General features: G+C 72.6%; 1 protein-coding gene across 1 annotated transcript; it reads left to right on the forward strand.

The window, feature by feature from the left end:
* Window positions 1–5,437: 5,437 nt before the first annotated feature.
* PARP10 (poly(ADP-ribose) polymerase family member 10) lies at window positions 5,438–15,180 on the forward strand. The gene is given in 11 exon segments (XM_075705100.1): window positions 5,438–5,527; window positions 5,529–5,599; window positions 9,517–9,676; window positions 11,023–11,284; window positions 11,361–11,938; window positions 12,067–12,279; window positions 12,359–12,506; window positions 12,617–13,579; window positions 13,696–13,829; window positions 13,922–14,096; window positions 14,876–15,180. Coding segments are annotated over 11 exon segments (3,099 nt in total).
* The last annotated feature ends 4,709 nt before the right edge of the window (window positions 15,181–19,889 follow it).

Genomic DNA, 19,889 nt, shown 5'->3' on the forward strand with positions numbered 1-19,889 from the left:
TTAAGGGCAGAGTCATAATTTCACATTTCCTGCCTTGGTGGCTGCATTAATTCTTAATTAAAGTAAAACCAGGACTCATTAAGATTGGAAAAGACCTTGAAGATCACCCAGTCCAACCGTCAACCCAACGCTGCCAAGGCCACCACTAAACCAGTTCAGGGGAGAGGAATTAATTTCAATTGTTTCTGGCTTGGTGGCTGGATTAATCTTAATGAAAGTAAAACCAGGAATCACTGAGGTTGGAAAGGATCTCTAAGATCATCAGCCCAACCATCACCCCAACACCCCCATGCCCACTAAACCATGGCCCCCAGTGCCACCTCTGCCCGTTTTTGAACCCTCCAGGGCTGGGGACTCCCCCACCTCTCTGGGCAGCCTGCTCCAACGCTTGACCACTCCTTCCGTGAAGAAATTTCTCCCAATATCCAACCTAAACCTCCCCTGGCGCAGCTTGAGCCCATCTCCTCTCGTCCCATCGCTGTTCCTTGGGAGAAGAGCCCAACACCCCATAATCGGGACCTCCGCTGCTTTCATGAGCCACCTTTGGGATGGGAATGGCGGGGAGCAGCTCCACCCGGACCTGCCCACCGAAGCAACATTCCCAAGAAATACCAACAGAAGCATCTTAACTGCCCAGGGATGTTCAGGAGACTGAAAAGTTGTTGTGATGAAGGAGGAAACTCATAGAAGAAGGTAGCGAAGGTGCCACTCTGCTTCCTCCACATCAAACCTCCAGAGGAAGAGGCGCGATTGTTAATTCTCCCCATGAGGTGGCACCCCAAGCACAGTGACGGCTTCAGCGCAAGCCCCAGACACCCAACAGTGCTCAAGGCCAGCGCTCCGTAACAAAGCTCCCAGGCAAAACAGCCCTGGTCACCGCAGAGCCCAGCAAACTGCGGAAAACAACGCCAGGCTTTAACGTCTGCAGCAAAAAAAGGAGCACGGCGCAGAGCAGATGAACTTCTATTGCGACGGCAGCTGTTAGCGGATTCCTTGACACGCTCTGGGTAAGCCGCCGTTATCTCAAACCCTCCGGGCCCCGCGCTGGGCGCCAAAAAGGACTGGTGGGGCTCAGCCCCAGCAGCTCAGCACCACGCAGCCGCTCGCTGCCCCTGCCCCGGTGGGATGGGGGAGAGAATCGGAGGAGTGGGAGTGAGAAACACTCCTGGGGGGAGAGAAGAACAGGCTAATAATTGAAATAAAGTTAAAATGGGTAATGGTAATAGTAAAAAAATAATAGCAATAATAGTATACACAGCAAGTGCTGCCCAATGCGATTGCTCCCCACCCACCGACCGATGCCCAGCCAGTTCCCAGCAGCGATCGCTGCTCCCGGCCAACCCCCCCAGTTTCTATACTGCCCATGACGCCGGATGGTATGGAATGGCCCCTTGGGGCAGTTGGGATCAACTGTTCTGGCTGTGCCCCCTCCCAGCTCCTTGTGCCCCTGGCAGAGCAGGGGGAAGCTGAGAAGTCCTTGCCTGGCATGAGCAGCACTGAGCAACAACTGAACCATCAGCGTGTGATCAGCGTTATCCTCATACTAAATCCAAACCACAGCACTGTGCCTGCTGCTGGGAAGAAAATTAACTCATGCCCCCGGCAGAGCAGGGGAGCTGAGAGGCCCTTGCCCGGTGTCAGCGCTGCTCACAACAACTCAACCATCGCTGTGTGATCAGCGTTATCCTCATCCCAAACCCAAACCACAGCTGTGCCTGCTGCTAGGGACAAAATTAACTTGTGCCCCTGGCAGAGCAGGGGAAGCTGGAAAGTCCTTGCCTGGCATAAGCAGCACTGAGCAACAACTCAACCATCAGTGTGTGATCAGCGTTACCCTCATCCTAAATCCAAACCACAGCTGTGCCTGCTGCTAGGGAGAAAATGAACTCGTGCCCCCGGCAGAGCAGGGGAGCTGAGAGGCCCTTGCCTGGTGTCAGCGCTGCTCACAACAACTCAACCATCAGCGTGCTACCAGCATGACTCTCACCCTAAATCCAAACCACAGCTGCGCCCGCTACTAGGGAGAAAATGAACTCGTGCCCCCAGCAGAGCAGGGGAGCTGAGGCCCTTGGCTGGTGTCAGCGCTGCTCACAACAACTCAACCATCGGCGTGTGATCAGTGCCACTCTCATTCTAAACCCAAACACAGCTGTGCCTGCTGCTAGGGACAAAGCAAACCTGTGCCCCCAGCAGAGCAGGGGAGCTGAGGCCCTTGGCTGGTGTCAGCGCTGCTCACAACAACTCAGCCATCAGGGTGTTGCCAGCATGACTCTCACCCTAAACCCAAACCGCAGCTCTGTGCCCACTGCTAGGGAGAAAATGAACTCGTGCCGCCAGCAGAGCAGGGGAAGCTGGGAAGCCCTTGCCTGGTGTCAGCGCTGCTCAGCAATAACCCAACCATCGCTGTGTGATCAGCATTGTTCTCATCCCAAACCCAAACAGAGCTCTGTGCCTGCTGCTAGGGACAAAACGAAGCTGTGCCCCCAGCAGGGCAGGGGAGCTGAGGCCCTTGCCCGGTGTCAGCGCTGCTCAGCAACAACTCGACCATCGGCGTGTGATCAGCATTATCCTCATCCCAAACCCAAACCGCAGCTGTGCCAGCTGCTAGGGACAAAGCGAACCTGTGCCCCCGGCAGAGCGGGGGAGCTGAGAGGCCCTTGCCTGGTGTCAGCGCTGCTCAGCAACAACTCAACCATCGCTGTGTGATCAGCATTGTTCTCCTACTGAACCCAAACCGCAGCTCTGTGCCAGCTGCTAGGGACAAAACAAACCTGTGCCCCTGGCAGAGCGGGGGAGCGGAGGCCCTTGGCTGCCAGAGGCCGCAGCGAGCCGCAGCTCCCCCACAGGGCGCTCCCAGCGCCATTGCCGTGCCAAACCGGGGCCGCAGGGGGCCGCAGGGGGGTCCCGGGAACACAAAACCCCACCCCGCCCCACTCAGAACCAGCGCAGGGCCCGGCTTTATCCCCCCGCCGCAGCCAGGGCCGCTGGGCGGGCCGGCACTTCCGGGAAGGACCGGAACTTCCGGTAAGGACTGAGACTTCCGGCAAGGGGCGGGACTTCCGGAAAGGGGCGCGGCTTCCCGCAAGGGGGCGCGGGCCTGCGGTCCGCTCCGCCCCTCAAAGGGCGGGGCCCGCGGGAGAGGGGCGGGGCCGTGAGGCGGGGCCCGGGCCGCTTCGCCCCGCCCACTCCCAAGCGCCGGGGCGGGGCCTAAGGCGGAAGGGCGGGGCCTGCGCCCAGGGGCGTGGCCTAGCGCGGAGGGGCGGGGCCTGGGCGGGTCCCCGCGAGGCCACGCCCCCCCGCACTTCCCGTTCCCGCCCCTTTCGGTTTCGTTTCGGCGTCCGGTGCGGGTAAGGGGGGGGGGGCGGGGGGGGGCTTGGGGGGGCCCCCCCGGGGCTGTGGGGCCGGAGGGGACCCCGGGGCGGGCGAGGGGGCACGGGGGGGGCCCTGGTGCGGTGGGGGGGGGTTCCTTAGTCCCGGGGGGGTCCCTGGTGCGGGGGGGGGGTCCTTGGTCCCGGGGGGGGTCTGTGGTCCCGAGGGGGGTGTTCCTGGTGCCGGGGGGGGGGTCCTTGGTCCCGAGGGGGGGGTCCCTGGTGCCGGGGGGGGTCCCTGGTGCGGGGGGGGGGTCCTTAGTCCCAGGGGGGGTCCGTGGTGCCGGGGGGGGGGGGTCCTTGGTCCCGAGGGGGGGGTCCCTGGTGCGGGGGGGGGGGTCCCTGGTGCCGGGGGGGGGGGGTCTGTGGTCCCGAGGGGGGGGGTCCCTGGTGCCGGGGGGGGGGGGTCCTTGGTCCCGGGGGGAGGTCCCTGGTGCCCGGGGGGGGGGGGGGTCCTTGGTCCCGAGGGGGGGGGTCCGTGGTGCCGGGGGGGGGTCCCTGGTGCCGGGGGGGGGGTGTCCTTGGTCCCGAGGGGGGGGGTCCCTGGTGCGGGGGGGGGGTCCTTGGTCCCGGGGGGGGTCTGTGGTCCCGAGGGGGGTGTTCCTGGTGCCGGGGGGGGGGGTCCTTGGTCCCGAGGGGGGGGTCCCTGGTGCCGGGGGGGGTCCCTGGTGCGGGGGGGGGTCCTTAGTCCCAGGGGGGGTCCGTGGTGCCGGGGGGGGGGGTCCTTGGTCCCGAGGGGGGGGGTCCCTGGTGCGGGGGGGGGGGGGGTCCCTGGTGCCGGGGGGGGGGGGTCTGTGGTCCCGAGGGGGGGGGTCCCTGGTGCCGGGGGGGGGGGGTCCTTGGTCCCGGGGGGAGGTCCCTGGTGCCGGGGGGGGGGGTCTGTGGTCCCGAGGGGGGGGTCCGTGGTGCCGGGGGGGGTCCCTGGTGCCGGGGGGGGGGGTCCTTGGTCCCGGGGGGGGGGTCCCTGGTGCCGGGGGGGGTCCCTGGTGCCGGGGGGGGGGGTGTCCTTGGTCCCGAGGGGGGGGTCCCTGGTGCGGGGGGGGGGGTCCTTGGTCCCGGGGGGGGTCTGTGGTCCCGGGGGGGCGGTCCTTGGTCCCGGGGGGTGGCACGGGACCCCCTCATTGGGGGTGCTGCAGCCGGGGGGCGTGGGGGGTGGGGTGGCGGGGGGGGTCCTTGGTCCCGGGGGGGGTCCCTGGTCCCGTGGGGGGGGGTTCCTTGGTCCCGGGGAGGGTCCCTGGTGCCGGGGGGAGGGGTCCCTGGTCCCGGGGGGGGGACGGGACCCCCTCATTGGGGGTGCTGCAGCCGGGGGGGCATGGGGAGGGGTGGGGGGGGGGTCCTTGGTCCCGGGGGGGGTCTGTGGTCCCAGGGGGGGGCTCTGTGGTCCTGGGGGGGGTCGTTGGTCCCAGGCGGGGGGGGCGGTCCTTGGTCCCGGGGGGTGGCACGGGACCCCCTCATTGGGGGTGCTGCAGCCGGGGGGGCGTGGGGTGGGCTGGCGGGGGGGGGTCTTTGGTCCGACGGGGGGGCCCTTGGTCTCGGGGGGGGGGGAGCACCCCCTCATTGGGGGTTTTGCAGCCGGGGGGGCGTGGGGAGGGGTGGGGGGGGGGTCCTTGGTCCCGGGGGGGGGTCTTTGATCCCGGGGGGGGTGGTCCTTGGTCATGGGGGGGGGTCTTTGGTCCCGGGGGGGGGAGCACCCCCTCATTGGGGGTGCTGCAGCTGGGGGGGGCGGGGGCAGGCGGAGGGGGGTCCCCGCGGGGGGGGAGGCGGAGGGGTCCCCGCGGGGGGGCAGGCGGAGGGGTCCCCGCGGGGGGGGAGGCGGAGGGGTCCCCGCGGGGGGGGAGGTGGAGGGGTCCCCGCGGGGGGGCAGGCGGAGGGGTCCCCGCGGGGGGGGAGGTGGAGGGGTCCCCGCAGGGGCAGGCGGAGGGGTCCCTGTGGGGGGGCAGGCGGAGGGGGGTCCCTGTGAGGGGGGAGGCGGAGGGGGTCTCCGTGGGGGGAGGTGGAGGGGGGTCCCTGTGGGGGGGCAGGCGGAGGGGGGTCCCCGCGCCCCCCCTGACACGCGTGTGGCCGGCAGGATGGCGGCGGGGGTGCTGGAGGTGGGGGGGGGTCCCCCCCGGCACCCCCGAGGAGCTGGTGGTCCTCTACTTCGAGAGCCGGCGCCGCTCGGGGGGGGGGCCCGGTGCGGGGCTGCCAGCGCCTCGGGGGGCTCCTCTTCCTCACCTTCGAGAGCCCCCAGGGTGAGCGCGGGGGGGGCGGCCACTGGGAGCACTGGGGTGGGGGGGGGGGGGTCCCAGCCCCACTGGGAGCACTGGGGTGGGGAGGGTCCCCAGTCCCCACTGGGAGCACTGGGGGTGGGGTGCGGGGGGTCCCCAGTCCCCACTGGGAGCACTGGGGTGGGGTGGGGGGGGTCCCCAATCCCCACTGGGAGCACTGGGATGGGGTGTGGGGGCTCCCCAGCCCCACTGGGAGCACTGGGATGGGGTGCGGGGGTCCCCAGTCCCCACTGGGAGCACTGGGATGGGGTGCGGGGGTCCCCAATCCCCACTGGGAGCACTTGGGGTGGGGTGGGGGGTCCCCAATCCCCACTGGGAGCACTGGGATGGGGTGTGGGGGCTCCCCAGCCCCACTGGGAGCACTGGGATGGGGTGCGGGGGGTCCCCAGTCCCCACTGGGAGCACTGGGATGGGGTGTGGGGGCTCCCCAGCCCCACTGGGAGCACTGGGATGGGGTGCGGGGGTCCCCAATCCCCACTGGGAGCACTGGGATGGGGTGTGGGGGCTCCCCAGCCCCACTGGGAGCACTGGGGTGGGGTGCGGGGGTCCCCAGTCCTCACTGGGAGCACTGGGGTGGGGTGCGGGGGGTCCCCAGTCCCCACTGGGAGCACTGGGATGGGGTGTGGGGGCTCCCCAGTCCCCACTGGGAGCACTGGGATGGGGTGGGGGGGTCCCCAGTCCCCACTGGGAGCACTGGGATGGGGTGCGGGGGTCCCCAGTCCCCACTGGGAGCACTGGGATGGGGTGGGGGGGTCTCCAATCCCCACTGGGAGCACTGGGATGGGGTGGGGGGGTCCCCAATCCCCACTGGGAGCACTGGGATGGGGTGTGGGGGTCTCCAATCCCCACTGGGAGCACTGGGATGGGGTGGGGGGGTCCCCAGTCCTCACTGGGAGCACTGGGATGGGGTGGGGGGGGTCCCCAGTCCCCACTGGGAGCACTGGGATGGGGTGTGGGGGCTCCCCAGTCCCCACTGGGAGCACTGGGATGGGGTGGGGGGGTCTCCAATCCCCACTGGGAGCACTGGGATGGGGTGCGGGGGTCCCCAGTCCCCACTGGGAGCACTGGGGTGGGGTGGGGAGGTCCCCAGTCCCCACTGGGAGCACTGGGATGGGGTGTGGGGGTCTCCAATCCCCACTGGGAGCACTGGGATGGGGTGGGGGGGGTCTCCAATCCCCACTGGGAGCACTGGGATGGGGTGCGGGGGCTCCCCAGCCCCACTGGGAGCACTGGGATGGGGTGCGGGGGTCCCCAATCCCCACTGGGAGCACTGGGATGGGGTGTGGGGGTCTCCAATCCCCACTGGGAGCACTGGGTTGGGGTGGGGGGGGTCCCCAGTCCTCACTGGGAGCACTGGGATGGGGTGCGGGGGTCCCCAGTCCCCACTGGGAGCACTGGGGTGGGGTGGGGAGGTCCCCAGTCCCCACTGGGAGCACTGGGATGGGGTGTGGGGGGCTCCCCAGCCCCACTGGGAGCACTGGGATGGGGTGTGGGGGCTCCCCAGCCCCACTGGGAGCACTGGGGTGGGGTGCGGGGGGTCCCCAATCCCCACTGGGAGCACTGGGATGGGGTGCGGGGGTCCCCAATCCCCACTGGGAGCACTGGGATGGGGTGGGGGGCTCCCCAGCCCCACTGGGAGCACTGGGATGGGGTGGGGGGGTCCCCAGTCCCCACTGGGAGCACTGGGATGGGGTGGGGGGGTCTCCAATCCCCACTGGGAGCACTGGGATGGGGTGCGGGGGCTCCCCAGCCCCACTGGGAGCACTGGGATGGGGTGCGGGGGTCCCCAATCCCCACTGGGAGCACTGGGATGGGGTGGGGGGGTCTCCAATCCCCACTGGGAGCACTGGGTTGGGGTGGGGGGGTCCCCAGTCCTCACTGGGAGCACTGGGATGGGGTGCGGGGGGTCCCCAGTCCCCACTGGGAGCACTGGGGTGGGGTGGGGAGGTCCCCAGTCCCCACTGGGAGCACTGGGATGGGGTGTGGGGGCTCCCCAGTCCCCACTGGGAGCACTGGGATGGGGTGGGGGGGGTCTCCAATCCCCACTGGGAGCACTGGGGTGGGGTGGGGGGGTCTCCAATCCCCACTGGGAGCACTGGGATGGGGTGCGGGGGTCCCCAGTCCCCACTGGGAGCACTGGGATGGGGTGTGGGGGGCTCCCCAGCCCCACTGGGAGCACTGGGGTGGGGTGGGGGGGGTCCCCAGCCCCACTGGGAGCGCTGGGGTGGGGTGCGGGGGGTCTCCAATCCCCACTGGGAGCACTGGGATGGGGTGGGGGGCTCCCCAGCCCCACTGGGAGCACTGGGATGGGGTGCGGGGGTCCCCAGTCCCCACTGGGAGCACTGGGATGGGGTGTGGGGGCTCCCCAGCCCCACTGGGAGCACTGGGGTGGGGTGGGGGGGTCTCCAATCCCCACTGGGAGCACTGGGATGGGGTGTGGGGGCTCCCCAGCCCCACTGGGAGCACTGGGATGGGGTGCGGGGGTCCCCAATCCCCACTGGGAGCACTGGGATGGGGTGTGGGGGCTCCCCAGCCCCACTGGGAGCACTGGGATGGGGTGCGGGGGTCCCCAGTCCCCACTGGGAGCACTGGGATGGGGTGCGGGGGTCCCCAATCCCCACTGGGAGCACTGGGGTGGGGTGGGGGGTCCCCAGTCCCCACTAGGAGCACTGGGATGGGGTGTGGGGGGTCCCCAGTCCTCACTGGGAGCACTGGGATGGGGTGCGGGGGTCCCCAATCCCCACTGGGAGCACTGGGATGGGGTGGGGGGGTCCCCAGTCCCCACTGGGAGCACTGGGATGGGGTGGGGGGCTCCCCAGCCCCACTGGGAGCACTGGGATGGGGTGGGGGGGTCTCCAATCCCCACTGGGAGCACTGGGATGGGGTGGGGGGCTCCCCAGCCCCACTGGGAGCACTGGGATGGGGTGGGGGGGTCCCCAGTCCCCACTGGGAGCACTGGGGTGGGGTGCGGGGGTCCCCAATCCCCACTGGGAGCACTGGGATGGGGTGGGGGGGTCCCCAATCCCCACTGGGAGCACTGGGATGGGGTGGGGGGGTCTCCAATCCCCACTGGGAGCACTGGGATGGGGTGGGGGGCTCCCCAGCCCCACTGGGAGCACTGGGATGGGGTGGGGGGGTCCCCAGTCCCCACTGGGAGCACTGGGGTGGGGTGGGGGGGTCTCCAATCCCCACTGGGAGCACTGGGATGGGGTGTGGGGGCTCCCCAGCCCCACTGGGAGCACTGGGATGGGGTGCGGGGGTCCCCAATCCCCACTGGGAGCACTGGGATGGGGTGTGGGGGCTCCCCAGCCCCACTGGGAGCACTGGGATGGGGTGCGGGGGTCCCCAGTCCCCACTGGGAGCACTGGGATGGGGTGCGGGGGTCCCCAATCCCCACTGGGAGCACTGGGGTGGGGTGGGGGTCCCCAGTCCCCACTGGGAGCACTGGGATGGGGTGTGGGGGTCCCCAGTCCTCACTGGGAGCACTGGGATGGGGTGCGGGGGTCCCCAATCCCCACTGGGAGCACTGGGATGGGGTGGGGGGTCCCCAGTCCCCACTGGGAGCACTGGGATGGGGTGGGGGGGTCTCCAATCCCCACTGGGAGCACTGGGATGGGGGTGTGGGGGTCTCCAATCCCCACTGGGAGCACTGGGATGGGGTGGGGGGGGTCTCCAATCCCCACTGGGAGCACTGGGATGGGGTGTGGGGGCTCCCCAGCCCCACTGGGAGCACTGGGGTGGGGTGGGGAGGGTCCCCAGCCCCACTGGGTGCACTGGTGAGCGGGGCTGTGCCCCCCAGGGGGTCCCGGCTGTGGGGCCGGGCGTGGGGGGGGTTCGGGCGCTGCCCCCCACCCCGTGACACCCGTCCCGTCCCCCCGCAGACGCCCAGAACGTCCTGGCCCGCGGCGGGCACCGGCTGGCGGGCGCCGAGCTGGGGGTGCGCCCGGCCCCCCCCTGGGACCCCCACCGCCTGCTGCTGCAGGGGCTGGGCCCCCAGCCCCCCCCCGAGCTGCTGGAGCCGCTGCTGGCGCCGGTGCTGGGGTGCAGCCACGGCTCCTTCGGCCTCAGCCGCGGCCCCGCGCCCGGCTGCGCGCTGCTGCACCTGCGGGACCCCATCGACCCCCAAGGTGGGCGCGGGGCTGGGGGGGGTCCCCGGGGTTGGGGTTGCACCGCGCTCCCCTCGCTGCGGTCACGCTCGGCAGCGGGGGTCGCCGGGGCGGTGATTTGGGGTGTGGGGTCTGCGGGGCTGCTTGGGGGCTGGGACCCCTGGGACAGTGATTTGGGGTGTGGGGTCTGTGGGGCTGCTTGGGGGCCGGGGTCTCTGGGGCAGTGATTTGGGGTCTGGGGTCTGTGGGGCTGCTCAGCAGCTGCGACCCCCCATGGCGGTGATTTGGGGTCTGGGGTCTGTGGGGCTGCTTGGGGGCCAGGGTCACCAGGGCGGTGATTTGGGGTCTGGGGTCTGGGGGGGCTGCTCAGCGGCTGGGACCCCCATGGCGGTGATTTGGGGTCTGGGGTCTGCGGTGCCGTTTGGGGGCTGGGATCACCAGTTTGGTGATTTGGGGTCTGGGGTCTGTGGGGCTGCTTGGGGGCCGGGGTCACCAGGGCGGTGGTTTGGGGTCTGGGGTCTGCAGGGCTGCTCAGTGGCTGGGACCCCCATGGCGGTGATTTGGGGTCTGGGGTCTGTGGGGCTGCTTGGGGGCCGGGGTCTCTGGGGCAGTGATTTGGGGTCTGGGGTCTGTGGGGCTGCTCAGTGGCTGGGACCCCCATGGCGGTGATTTGGGGTCTGGGGTCTGCGGCGCCGTTCGGGGGCCAGGGTCACCAGGGCGGTGATTTGGGGGTCTGGGGTCTGTGGGGCTGCTTGGGGGCTGGGGCTGCTGGGGCGGTGATTTGGGGGTCTGGGGTCTGGGGGGCTGCTCAGCGGCTGGGACCCCCAGGACGGTGATTTGGGGTCTGGGGTCTGCGGTGCCGTTCGGGGGCTGGGATCACCAGGGCGGTGTTTTGGGGTCTGGGGTCTGTGGTGCCACTCGGCAGCCGGGACCCCCGGCGTGGTGATTTGGGGTGTGGGGTCTGCGGTGCCGTTCGGGGGCCGGGATCACCGGGGCGGTTTTTGGGGTCTGGGGTCTGCGGTGCCGCTCGGCACCGGCACCGCCGGGGCGGCTTTTGGGGTGTCCGTCTCGGTGGCCCCGGTTCCCAGCTGTGGGCGACCGGCGGCGCCGGCTGAGCCGGGCACGGTGGGTGCCGGGGTCCTGCCGGGGGGCGAATCGCCGCGGCGGTGCTCCCGGTTCCCTCCCGCCACGCCCGGTGGCGACCAACAGCGCCGGCGGCGTGGCCGGGGCGGCCGAAGGGGCTCCCGGTCCCCGTCCGCTGGCGGGGGGCGGCTGCCACAGGGCCCCCCCGGCGTCACCGCGGTGCCCGTCCCGGCAGAGTTCGCGGCGGCGGAGCAGCGGGCGCGGCAGCGGGTGCCGGCGCTGGCCTTGCTGCGGTTGCCGCAGACCGCCAGCGTGCTGGTGCGTGCCGAGGCGCCGGGGCTGAGCGGCGACTTGCTGGAGCTCTACTTCGAGAACCGGCGCAGCGGCGGCGGCAGCGTGCGGGCGGCGCGGGTGCTGCCGGGCGGCCGGGCGGCCGTCGTCACCTTCCAGGAGCCGGCGGGTGAGCGGGGATGCCGGCGCGGGGGGCGGTGGGGGATGCGGCTCGGCCGCCGGCTGCCCGTCCTCTCCCCCCGCAGCGGCGGAGCGGGTGCTGCAGAGGCCGCACCGGCTGCAGGACGCGGCGCTGGCCGTCGCCCCCCACTACCCCTTCCTGGAGCTGACGGACGGGGACCCCCCGCCGGACACGGCATCGCCGACGGGCACGGCCACGGACCCCTCGCCGGACACGGCATCGCCGATGGCCGCGGCCACAGACCCTGCGCCGGACACGGCATCGCCGCCGGACACAGCCGTGGACCCTGCGCCGGACGCGGCATCGCCGCCGGACACGGACTCCCCGCCAGCCACGGCATCGCCGCCGGCCACGGCCCCCTCACCGGGCCCGGCTCCCCCACCAAACGCAGCCGCTGCCAGCCCGGAGGCGGCAGAGCCGTGGGCATCGAGCCCGGTGCCGGCGGAGCTGTCGGCCGCCTTCCCTCGGGGGGGTGAAGCCGCGGAGGACGCGGCGTCGGCGAGGTCGCCGCAGGATGAGGTGCTGGTGCCGGCGGAGCCGGGAGCGCTGCGCTACCTGCAGCGGCACTACCAGGACCTGCTGGCCAGCATCCCCGAGGTCTCCTTGGTGCCGCTGGAAGGGGAGGACGTCGCTGGCTTTCGGGTGAGCCGCGGGCAGGGGGCCGTGCCTGCGGCTCCCGCCCCCCCCCCTTGCCTGTCACGGCGTCTCGCCGCCGGTGCCGCGGTGCTGCCGCAGCGGACGGGCCCTGACGGCCCGGCTCTCGCCGTCAGGTGAGCGGGGAAACGGGCCGGTGCCGGGCGGCCGCCGAATTCCTGCAGAGCCTGCTGGGCACCGTGGGCTCGCAGCCGGTGGTGCTGCGGTTCCCCGGCGTCGCCCGCTTCCTGCGGGACGAGGGCGGGCAGAGCATCCTCCGGCAGCTGGAGAACCGCTTCCAGTGCGTCATCGACCTGGACGGCGTCCGCTGGAGCCCCCCGGACCCCCAGGTGCGGCACTGGAGCCGTTGGGCGGCGGGTGCCACGGTGCCGGTGCTGGTGCCGACGCCCTGCCGCTCCCTCCCTGCAGCCGGAGCTGGCGGAGCTGCTCCCCCCGCGCCGTCGCCGGGACCCGCCGCGCTCCCGGCGCTGCGACCCGCTGGACAACGCCGACACCGGGAACGGCGATGACGGTGATGATGGCGACGCTGAGGCGGACAGCTTGCGCTCCAACATAGGTGAGGGGCGGTGGCGCGGGGCCTGCGGTGGCGCGGGGCCTGCGCCGGCGCCCGGTTGCCCCCCGCGCCGCAGCCGGGACCGGCGGCCGACCCCTCGCTCCTCCCCGCAGAGGAGATCAAGGAGCTGCTGGCGGCCCTGCGCCCCGGCGAGGCCGCCGGCGACGGGGAGCCCGCACCGCAGCCCGCCGACGTCCCCGGCGGGGAGCGGGGCGCCGGCGGCGAACCCCCCGCCGCGGCCGATGGGGAGGGCGCCGGGACGCCGGCGTCGGGCGGGCAGGGCGCCGGGACGGAGGAGGAGGAGGCGCAGATGGTGCTGGCCATCCAGCGCTCCATGGAGAGCACGCGGCGCGAGGAGGAGGAGGAGCTGGCGCGTGCCACCGCGCTCTCCCTCCGCTCCTACCAGCAGGAGCGCCGGGCAGCGCCGGGCACGCGGGACGAGGAGGAGGAGGAGGAGGAGGATGACGCCGGGCTGCTGGCCGCGCTGGAGGCCTCGCTGGAGGAGGCTCTGCCGGCGGCGGACGCGGCGCGGGTGACGCTCTTCTCCTCCTTCGAGCGGGACGTGGCCGCCGTGCCGCGGGAGCTGGAGCGGGCGCTGGAGGGGCGGCTGCGGGCGGAGGAGGTGGAGAGCGAGCGGCTGCGGGCGCTGCCGGCCGCCTGCCGCCGCTGCCTGACCTTCCTGCAGCGCAAGCACGCCGTGCGGCTCCACCTGCGCGCCGGCGCCGCCACGCTGAGCGGCTTCGCCGACTACACCGCCGCCGCCGCCCGCGACCTCGCCCTCCTGCTCCAGCGACTGCCGCAGCTGGAGCGCGGACCCCCCGCCGCCGCCGCCGCCGCCGCCGCTGCGCACTGGGTGCGCTGGGATCGCGCCGGCACTGCCGTCCCTTACGCCCCGGAGGCCGCGGCGCTGCTGGAGGAGGCCTGGTTGCGCCGGGAGCGCCGGCTGGACCTGCTGCTGGACGGCCGGCCCTTCACCGTCGACTTGGAGCGGATGGAGGAGTACGACATCGGCAACGCCTGCGCCGCGGCCGTCTCCCGCAGCCGGCTCCCGACCGAGAGCGCTCACCGCCTGCCCGGTGCGTGCCGCTGTCCCCGGCGTTGCCGGCGCAAGCCGACGGTGCCCCGTGGGGTCGGTCCTGCCCTGCCGCCGCGAGGCACCGCGCCGGCGTTCACCGGGGCCGTGTCCCGGCAGGGCCGGAGGCGCTGGGCCTGGAGGAGGAGGTGAGGCTGATGCCGCTGGTCGAGGACTCGGAGGAGTTCCGGGAGACCGTGCGCCATTTCTACGAGACGCTGGAGGAGCTGCACAGCAAGATCAGCATCGTCAAGGTGCGTGCCGCCGGTGCCGGCGCGGGACGCCGGACCCCAACCAGGGGCGTCCCCCGCGGCAGAGATGCGGACGCTGCGGTGCTGCCTGGCAGGTGGAGAAGCTGATCCACCCGCTGCTGTACAAGCAGTACCAGCTGAAGAAAGCCAGCATGGAGAAGGGCCGCGCCGGCGGGGCGGTGGAGCGGATCCTCTTCCACGGCACCACCGAGACCTCCAGCCGCGAGATCTGCTTGCACGGCTTCAACCGCAGCTTCTGCGGCAAGAACGGTGAGTGCCGGCGGTGCCGATTGCCGGCAAGGGGGGTGCCGGTGCAGACAGGGTGCGGGCATGGTGCCGGTGCGGGCATGGTGCTGGTGCGGGCATGGTGCTGGTGTGGACAAGGCACGGGTGCGGACAGGGTGCCGGTGTGGACGGGGTGCCGGTGCGGGTGGGGTGCCGGTGCAGGCGGCGTGCAGGTGTGGGCACGGTGCTGGTGCGGACAAGGCACAGGTGCGGACAGGGTGCCGGTGTGGACGGGGTGCCAGTGCAGGCGGGGTGCCGGTGCGGGCAGTGTGCTGGTGTGGGCACGGTGCCAGTGCGGACGGGGTGCCGATGCAGACAGGGTGCCGGTGCGGGCACGGTGCCGGTGCAGACAGGGCACGGGTGCAGGTGGGGTGCCGGTGCGGACGGGGTGCCGGTGCGGGCACGGTGCTAGTACGGACGGGGTGCCGGTGCAGACGGGGTGCCGGTGCAGACGGGGTGCCGGTGCGGGTGGGGTGCCGGTGCGGGTGGGGTGCCGGTGCGGGCATGGTGCCGGTGCAGACAGGGCACAGGTGCGGGCGGGGTGCCGGTGTGGACGGGGTGCCGGTGCGGGCGCGGTGCCGGTGCAGACAGGGCACGGGTGCAGGTGGGGTGCTGATGCAGACAGGGTGCCGGTGCAGACGGGGTGCCAGTGTGGGCACGGTGCCGGTGCAGACGGGGTGCCGGTGCGGGCGGGGTGCCGGTGCGGGCACGGTGCCGCCGGCACGCCGCTCCCCTCCATGGCTGACCCCCCCCGAACCCCGCAGCCGCTCTCTACGGGCTCGGCGTGTACTTCGCGGCGCGCGCGGCGGTCTCGGCGCAGGAGCAGTACTCGCCGCGCAGCGCCGACGGCAGCAAGTACGTCTTCGTGGCCAAGGTGCTGACGGGGGAGTACGCGGTGGGGGGCCAGGGGCTGCGGGCCCCCCCGCTGCGGCCGGGGGCCGGGGCCCCCCTGCGCTACGACAGCGTGGTGGACAACGCGCTGCGCCCCGCCATCTTCGTCATCTTCAACGACACCCAGGCCTACCCCCAGTACCTCATCACCTGCCGCCGCCGCGGGGGCCCCCCCTGAGCCCCCCACCCCCCCCCCGAGCCCCCCCACCCCCCCCCCGCCGCCGTCAAACTGGAAATAAAGTTGGGAGCTGCCGGGGGGCTGCGGTTCAGGGGTCCCCCCACGCTGCCCCACGGCTCTGGGGCTCCACCCGGCGCTGGGCCCCCCCGAAGCTGCCCCATGGGTCTGGGCCCCCCCCCCAAGCTGCCCCATGGGTCTGGGCCCCCCCCCATGCTGCCCCATGGGTCTGGGTCCCCCCCAAGCTGCCCCATGGGTCTGGGGTCCCCATACTGCCCCATGGGTCTGGGTCCCCCCCATGCTGCCCCATGGGTCTGGGTCCCCCCCAAGCTGCCCCATGGGTCTGGGCCCCCCCGAAGCTGCCCCATGGGTCTGGGCCCCCCCCCAAGCTGCCCCATGGGTCTGGGTCCCCCCTAAGCTGCCCCACAGCTCTGGGTCCGCCCCCCCCTGCAGCCCCACGACTCTGGGGTCCCCCCCCCCCCCCCCACGCTGCCCCACGGCTCTGGGGCTCCACCCGGCGCTGGGCCCCCCCGAAGCTGCCCCATGGGTCTGGGCCCCCCCCAAGCTGCCCCATGGGTCTGGGCCCCCCAAGCTGCCCCATGGGTCTGGGCCCCCCCCCCCAAGCCTGCCCCATGGGTCTGGGCCCCCCAAGCTGCCCCATGGGTCTGGGCCCCCCCCGAAGCTGCCCCATGGGTCTGGGCCCCCCCCCAAGCTGCCCCATGGGTCTGGGCCCCCTACGCTGCCCCATGGCTCTGGGCCCCCCCCAGGCTGCCCCACAGCTCTGGGCCCCCCCCACGCTGCCCCACGGCTCCGGGGCCGCAGTCCTGGCTGTGCCGGCAGCCGTGCAGGGCCTGGAGCTGCGGACCCGGCTGCGGCCATGGTGGGCCCAGGGGCACGGACCCCCCCGCTCCTCCCTGCCCCTCTGGGGAGCAGCTTCGCCCCCCCCCCGGCTCGGCCCCACCCCAGGGACAGGGACCCCCTGGGGCTCGCCCCCCCCCGTCCTGGGGTCCCTTGGGGCTCACCCCCCCCATCCTGGGGCTGGGGTCCCCTTGGGGCTCACCCCCCCCTGGGGGCTGGGGTCCCCTGGGGCTCACCCCCCCCCCCATCTCGGGGTCCCCTTTGGGGCTCACCCCCCCATCCTGGGGTCCCTTGGGGCTCACCCCCCCATTCTGGGGTCCCTTGGGGCTCACCCCCCCCATTCTGGGGCTGGGGTCCCCTTGGGGCTCACCCCCCCCCGGGGCTGGGGTCCCTTGGGGCTCACCCCCCCATCCTGGGGTCCCCTGGGGCTCATCCCCCCCCCCATTCTGGGGCTGGGGTCCCCTTGGGGCTCACCCCCCCCTGGGGCTGGGGTCCCCTGGGGCTCACCCCCCCCGGGGCTGGGGTCCCTTGGGGCTCACCCCCCCCCATCCTGGGGCTGGGGTCCCCTTGGGGCTCACCCCCCCGATCTCGGGGTCCCCTGGGGCTCACCCCCCCATCCTGGGGTCCCCTTTGGGGCTCACCCCCCCCCGGGGCTGGGGTCCCCTGGGGCTCACCCCCCCCATTCTGGGGCTGGGGTCCCCTTGGGGCTCACCCCCCCTGGGCTGGGGTCCCCTGGGGCTCACCCCCCCCATCCCGGGGTCCCCGTGGGTCCCCCCCCCATCCCGGGGCTGGGGGGAGGCGAGGGGGCACGCGTGTGGGGTGCTGGGGACGCCGTGGGGGCTGCCGGCACGGGCTGTGCCAGGGCCGGGGGTCTTGGGGGTCTCCAGCCCAGTGCCAGGGCCTGTGGCCCTCGAGGGTGCCGCAGCCCTGCCATGGCCACCACTGGCCGTCCCAGCGTGGCCCTGGGCCCGCTGGCAGCCCGGCAGCAGCGGCTTTTCCATCCTCACCGTCCCGGGCTGGCGCCGGCACCGGCGACCCTGTGTGCCCACGGCAGCACCGTGCCCTGCCAGCCCCGGTGACACCGGCACCGAGGGCGTGCATGCTTGGCCTGGTGCGAGGGACAAGGTTACGGCATCGCCCAGCTGTGCCGGCGTCGCCCAGCCGTGCCGGCATCACCCACCCGTGCCGGCATCGCCCCACCCGTGCCGGCATCGCCCAGCTGTGCCGGCATCACCCACCCGTGCCGGCATCGCCCACCCCGTGCCGGCATCGCCCACCCGTGCTGGCATCGCCCACCCATGCCAGCATCGCTCGCCTGTGCCGGCATCGCCCACCCATGCTGGCATCGCCCACCCCGTGCCGGTGTCGCCCAGCTGTGCCTGCATCGCCCACCCCGTGCCGGCATCGCCCACCCGTGCTGGCATCGCCCACCCGTGCCGGCGTCGCCCAGCTGTGCCTGCATTGCCCACCCGTGCCGGCATCGCTCGCCTGTGCCGGCATCGCTCGCCTGTGCCAGCATCACCCATCCGTGCCGGCATCACCCAGCCATACCGGCATCACCCACCCGTGCCGGCATCACCCACCCGTGCCGGCATCACCCAGCCATGCCGGCATCACCCGCCCGTGCCGGCGTTTGCCCACCCGTGCCGGCATCGCCCACCCTTGCCGGCATCGCCCAGCCGTGCCGGCATCGCCCATCACCCACCCGTGCCGGCATTGCCCACCCGTGCCGGCATCACCCACCTGTGCCAAGCGTCGCCCAGCCGTGCCAGCATTGCCCGCCATGCTGGCGTTGCCCACGCTGTGCGTGGCCGAGGGCTTGCCGGCGTGGCTGCGGGGGCCGTGGTGAGCTCTGGCAGTGGCTCAACATGGCGGTGCCGCCGGTCTGCCCGGGGATGAGGCTGTTCCCAGGGGCTGTGCCGCAGATCCCGCGCCGGGGGCTGCCGGGGTGGGGGGGACGGAGCGGGGACGGGCAGAGCTGGGGGGGCAGGCAGGGAGTGCAGGCTGTGCCAGGGCGCAGGGGTGCAGGCAGGGTGCAGGCAGTGCCAGGGTGCAGGCAGGGCGCAGGGTGCAGGCAGTGCCAGGGTGCAGGGAGGGTGCAGGCAGGGTGCAGGGTGCAGGCAGGGGTGCAGGCAGGGTGCAGGGTGCAGGCGAGTGCCAGGGTGCAGGCAGGGCGCAGGGTGCAGGCAGTGCCAGGGTGCAGGGAGGGTGCAGGCAGGGTGCAGGGTGCAGGCAGGGGTTGCAGGCAGGGTGCAGGGTTGCAGGCAGTGCCAGGGTGCAGGCAGGGCGCAGGGTGCAGGCAGTGCCAGGGTGCAGGGAGGGTGCAGGCAGGGTGCAGGGTGCAGGCAGGGGTGCAGGCAGGGTGCAGGGTGCAGGCAGTGCCAGGGTGCAGGCAGGGCGCAGGGTGCAGGCAGTGCCAGGGTGCAGGGAGGGTGCAGGCAGGGTGCAGGGTGCAGGCAGGGGTGCAGGCAGGGTGCAGGGTGCAGGCAGTGCCAGGGTGCAGGGAGGGTGCAGACACGGTGCAGGGTGCAGGCAGGCAGGGTGCAGGGTGCAGGCACGGTGCAGGGTGCATGCAGGGTGCAGGGTGCAGCCAGGGTGCAGGCCAGGCTGCAGGCAGGGTGCAGGCAGTGCTGGGGTGCAGGCAGGGTGCAGGCAGGGCACAGGGTGCAGGCAGGGCAGGGTGCAGGGTGCAGGCAGGGTGCAGGCAGTGCTGGGGGTGCAGGCAGGGTGCAGGCAGGGTGCAGGGTGCAGGCAGTGCCAGGGTGCAGGCAGGGTGCAGGGCGCAGGGTGCAGGCAGGGTGCAGGCAGGGTGCAGGGTGCAGGCAGTGCCGGGGCTGCCCCGTGCCCCCCGCGGGTCCCTTTTCCGGGCAGTGGATTCGGGGGGGCCCCGTGCTGGGAACATCGGGACCCTGGTGCCGGGCCTGGCCCCGCTCCCGCTCCCCGTTCCCTGGGGCGTCGTGGGGCCGGGAGCCGCCGGCAGAGCGGGAGCCGCAGCGGCAGCACGGCCCTGCCAGGCCTGCGGTTTGGCACCGCCATGGCCTCAGCAGCGGAGAACTCTCCGGAGCGTTCCTTCCGCTGCCTGCCGTTAACCCTGCCCGCGCTGCAGCCGGCCTGCAATGCAAGCTGCCTGCACTGCACCCTGCCTGCGCTGCAGCTCCCTGAGCTGCACCCTGCCTGTGCTGCACCCTGCCTGCGCTGCACCCTGCCTGCACTGCACCCTGCCTGTGCTGCAGCTCCCTGCGCTGCACCCTGCCTGCGCTGCAGCTCCCTGCGCTGCAGCTCCCTGCGCTGCACCCTGCCTGCGCTGCAGCTCCCTGCGCTGCACCCTGCCTGCACTGCACCCTGCCTGTGCTGCACCCTGCCTGTGCTGCACCCTGCCTGCACTGCACCCTGCCTGTGCTGCAGCTCCCTGCGCTGCACCCTGCCTGCGCTGCACCCTGCCTGTGCTGCACCCTGCCTGTGCTGCAGCTCCCTGTGCTGCACCCTGCCTGCGCTGCACCCTGCCTGCGCTGCACCCTGCCTGTGCTGCACCCTGCCTGCGCTGCACCCTGCCTGTGCTGCAGCTCCCTGCGCTGCACCCTGCCTGCGCTGCACCCTGCCTGTGCTGCACCCTGCCTGCGCTGCACCCTGCCTGTGCTGCACCCTGCCTGCGCTGCACCCTGCCTGTGCTGCAGCTCCCTGCGCTGCACCCTGCCTGTGCTGCACCCTGCCTGCGCTGCACCCTGCCTGTGCTGCACCCTGCCTGCGCTGCACCCTGCCTGTGCTGCAGCTCCCTGCGCTGCACCCTGCCTGTGCTGCACCCTGCCTGCGCTGCACCCTGCCTGCGCTGCACCCTGCCTGCACTCCCGGGGGGT

This window comes from Pelecanus crispus, chromosome 2 (genome assembly GCF_030463565.1).
Source record: "Pelecanus crispus isolate bPelCri1 chromosome 2, bPelCri1.pri, whole genome shotgun sequence".
NCBI classification, from domain to species: domain Eukaryota; kingdom Metazoa; phylum Chordata; class Aves; order Pelecaniformes; family Pelecanidae; genus Pelecanus; species Pelecanus crispus.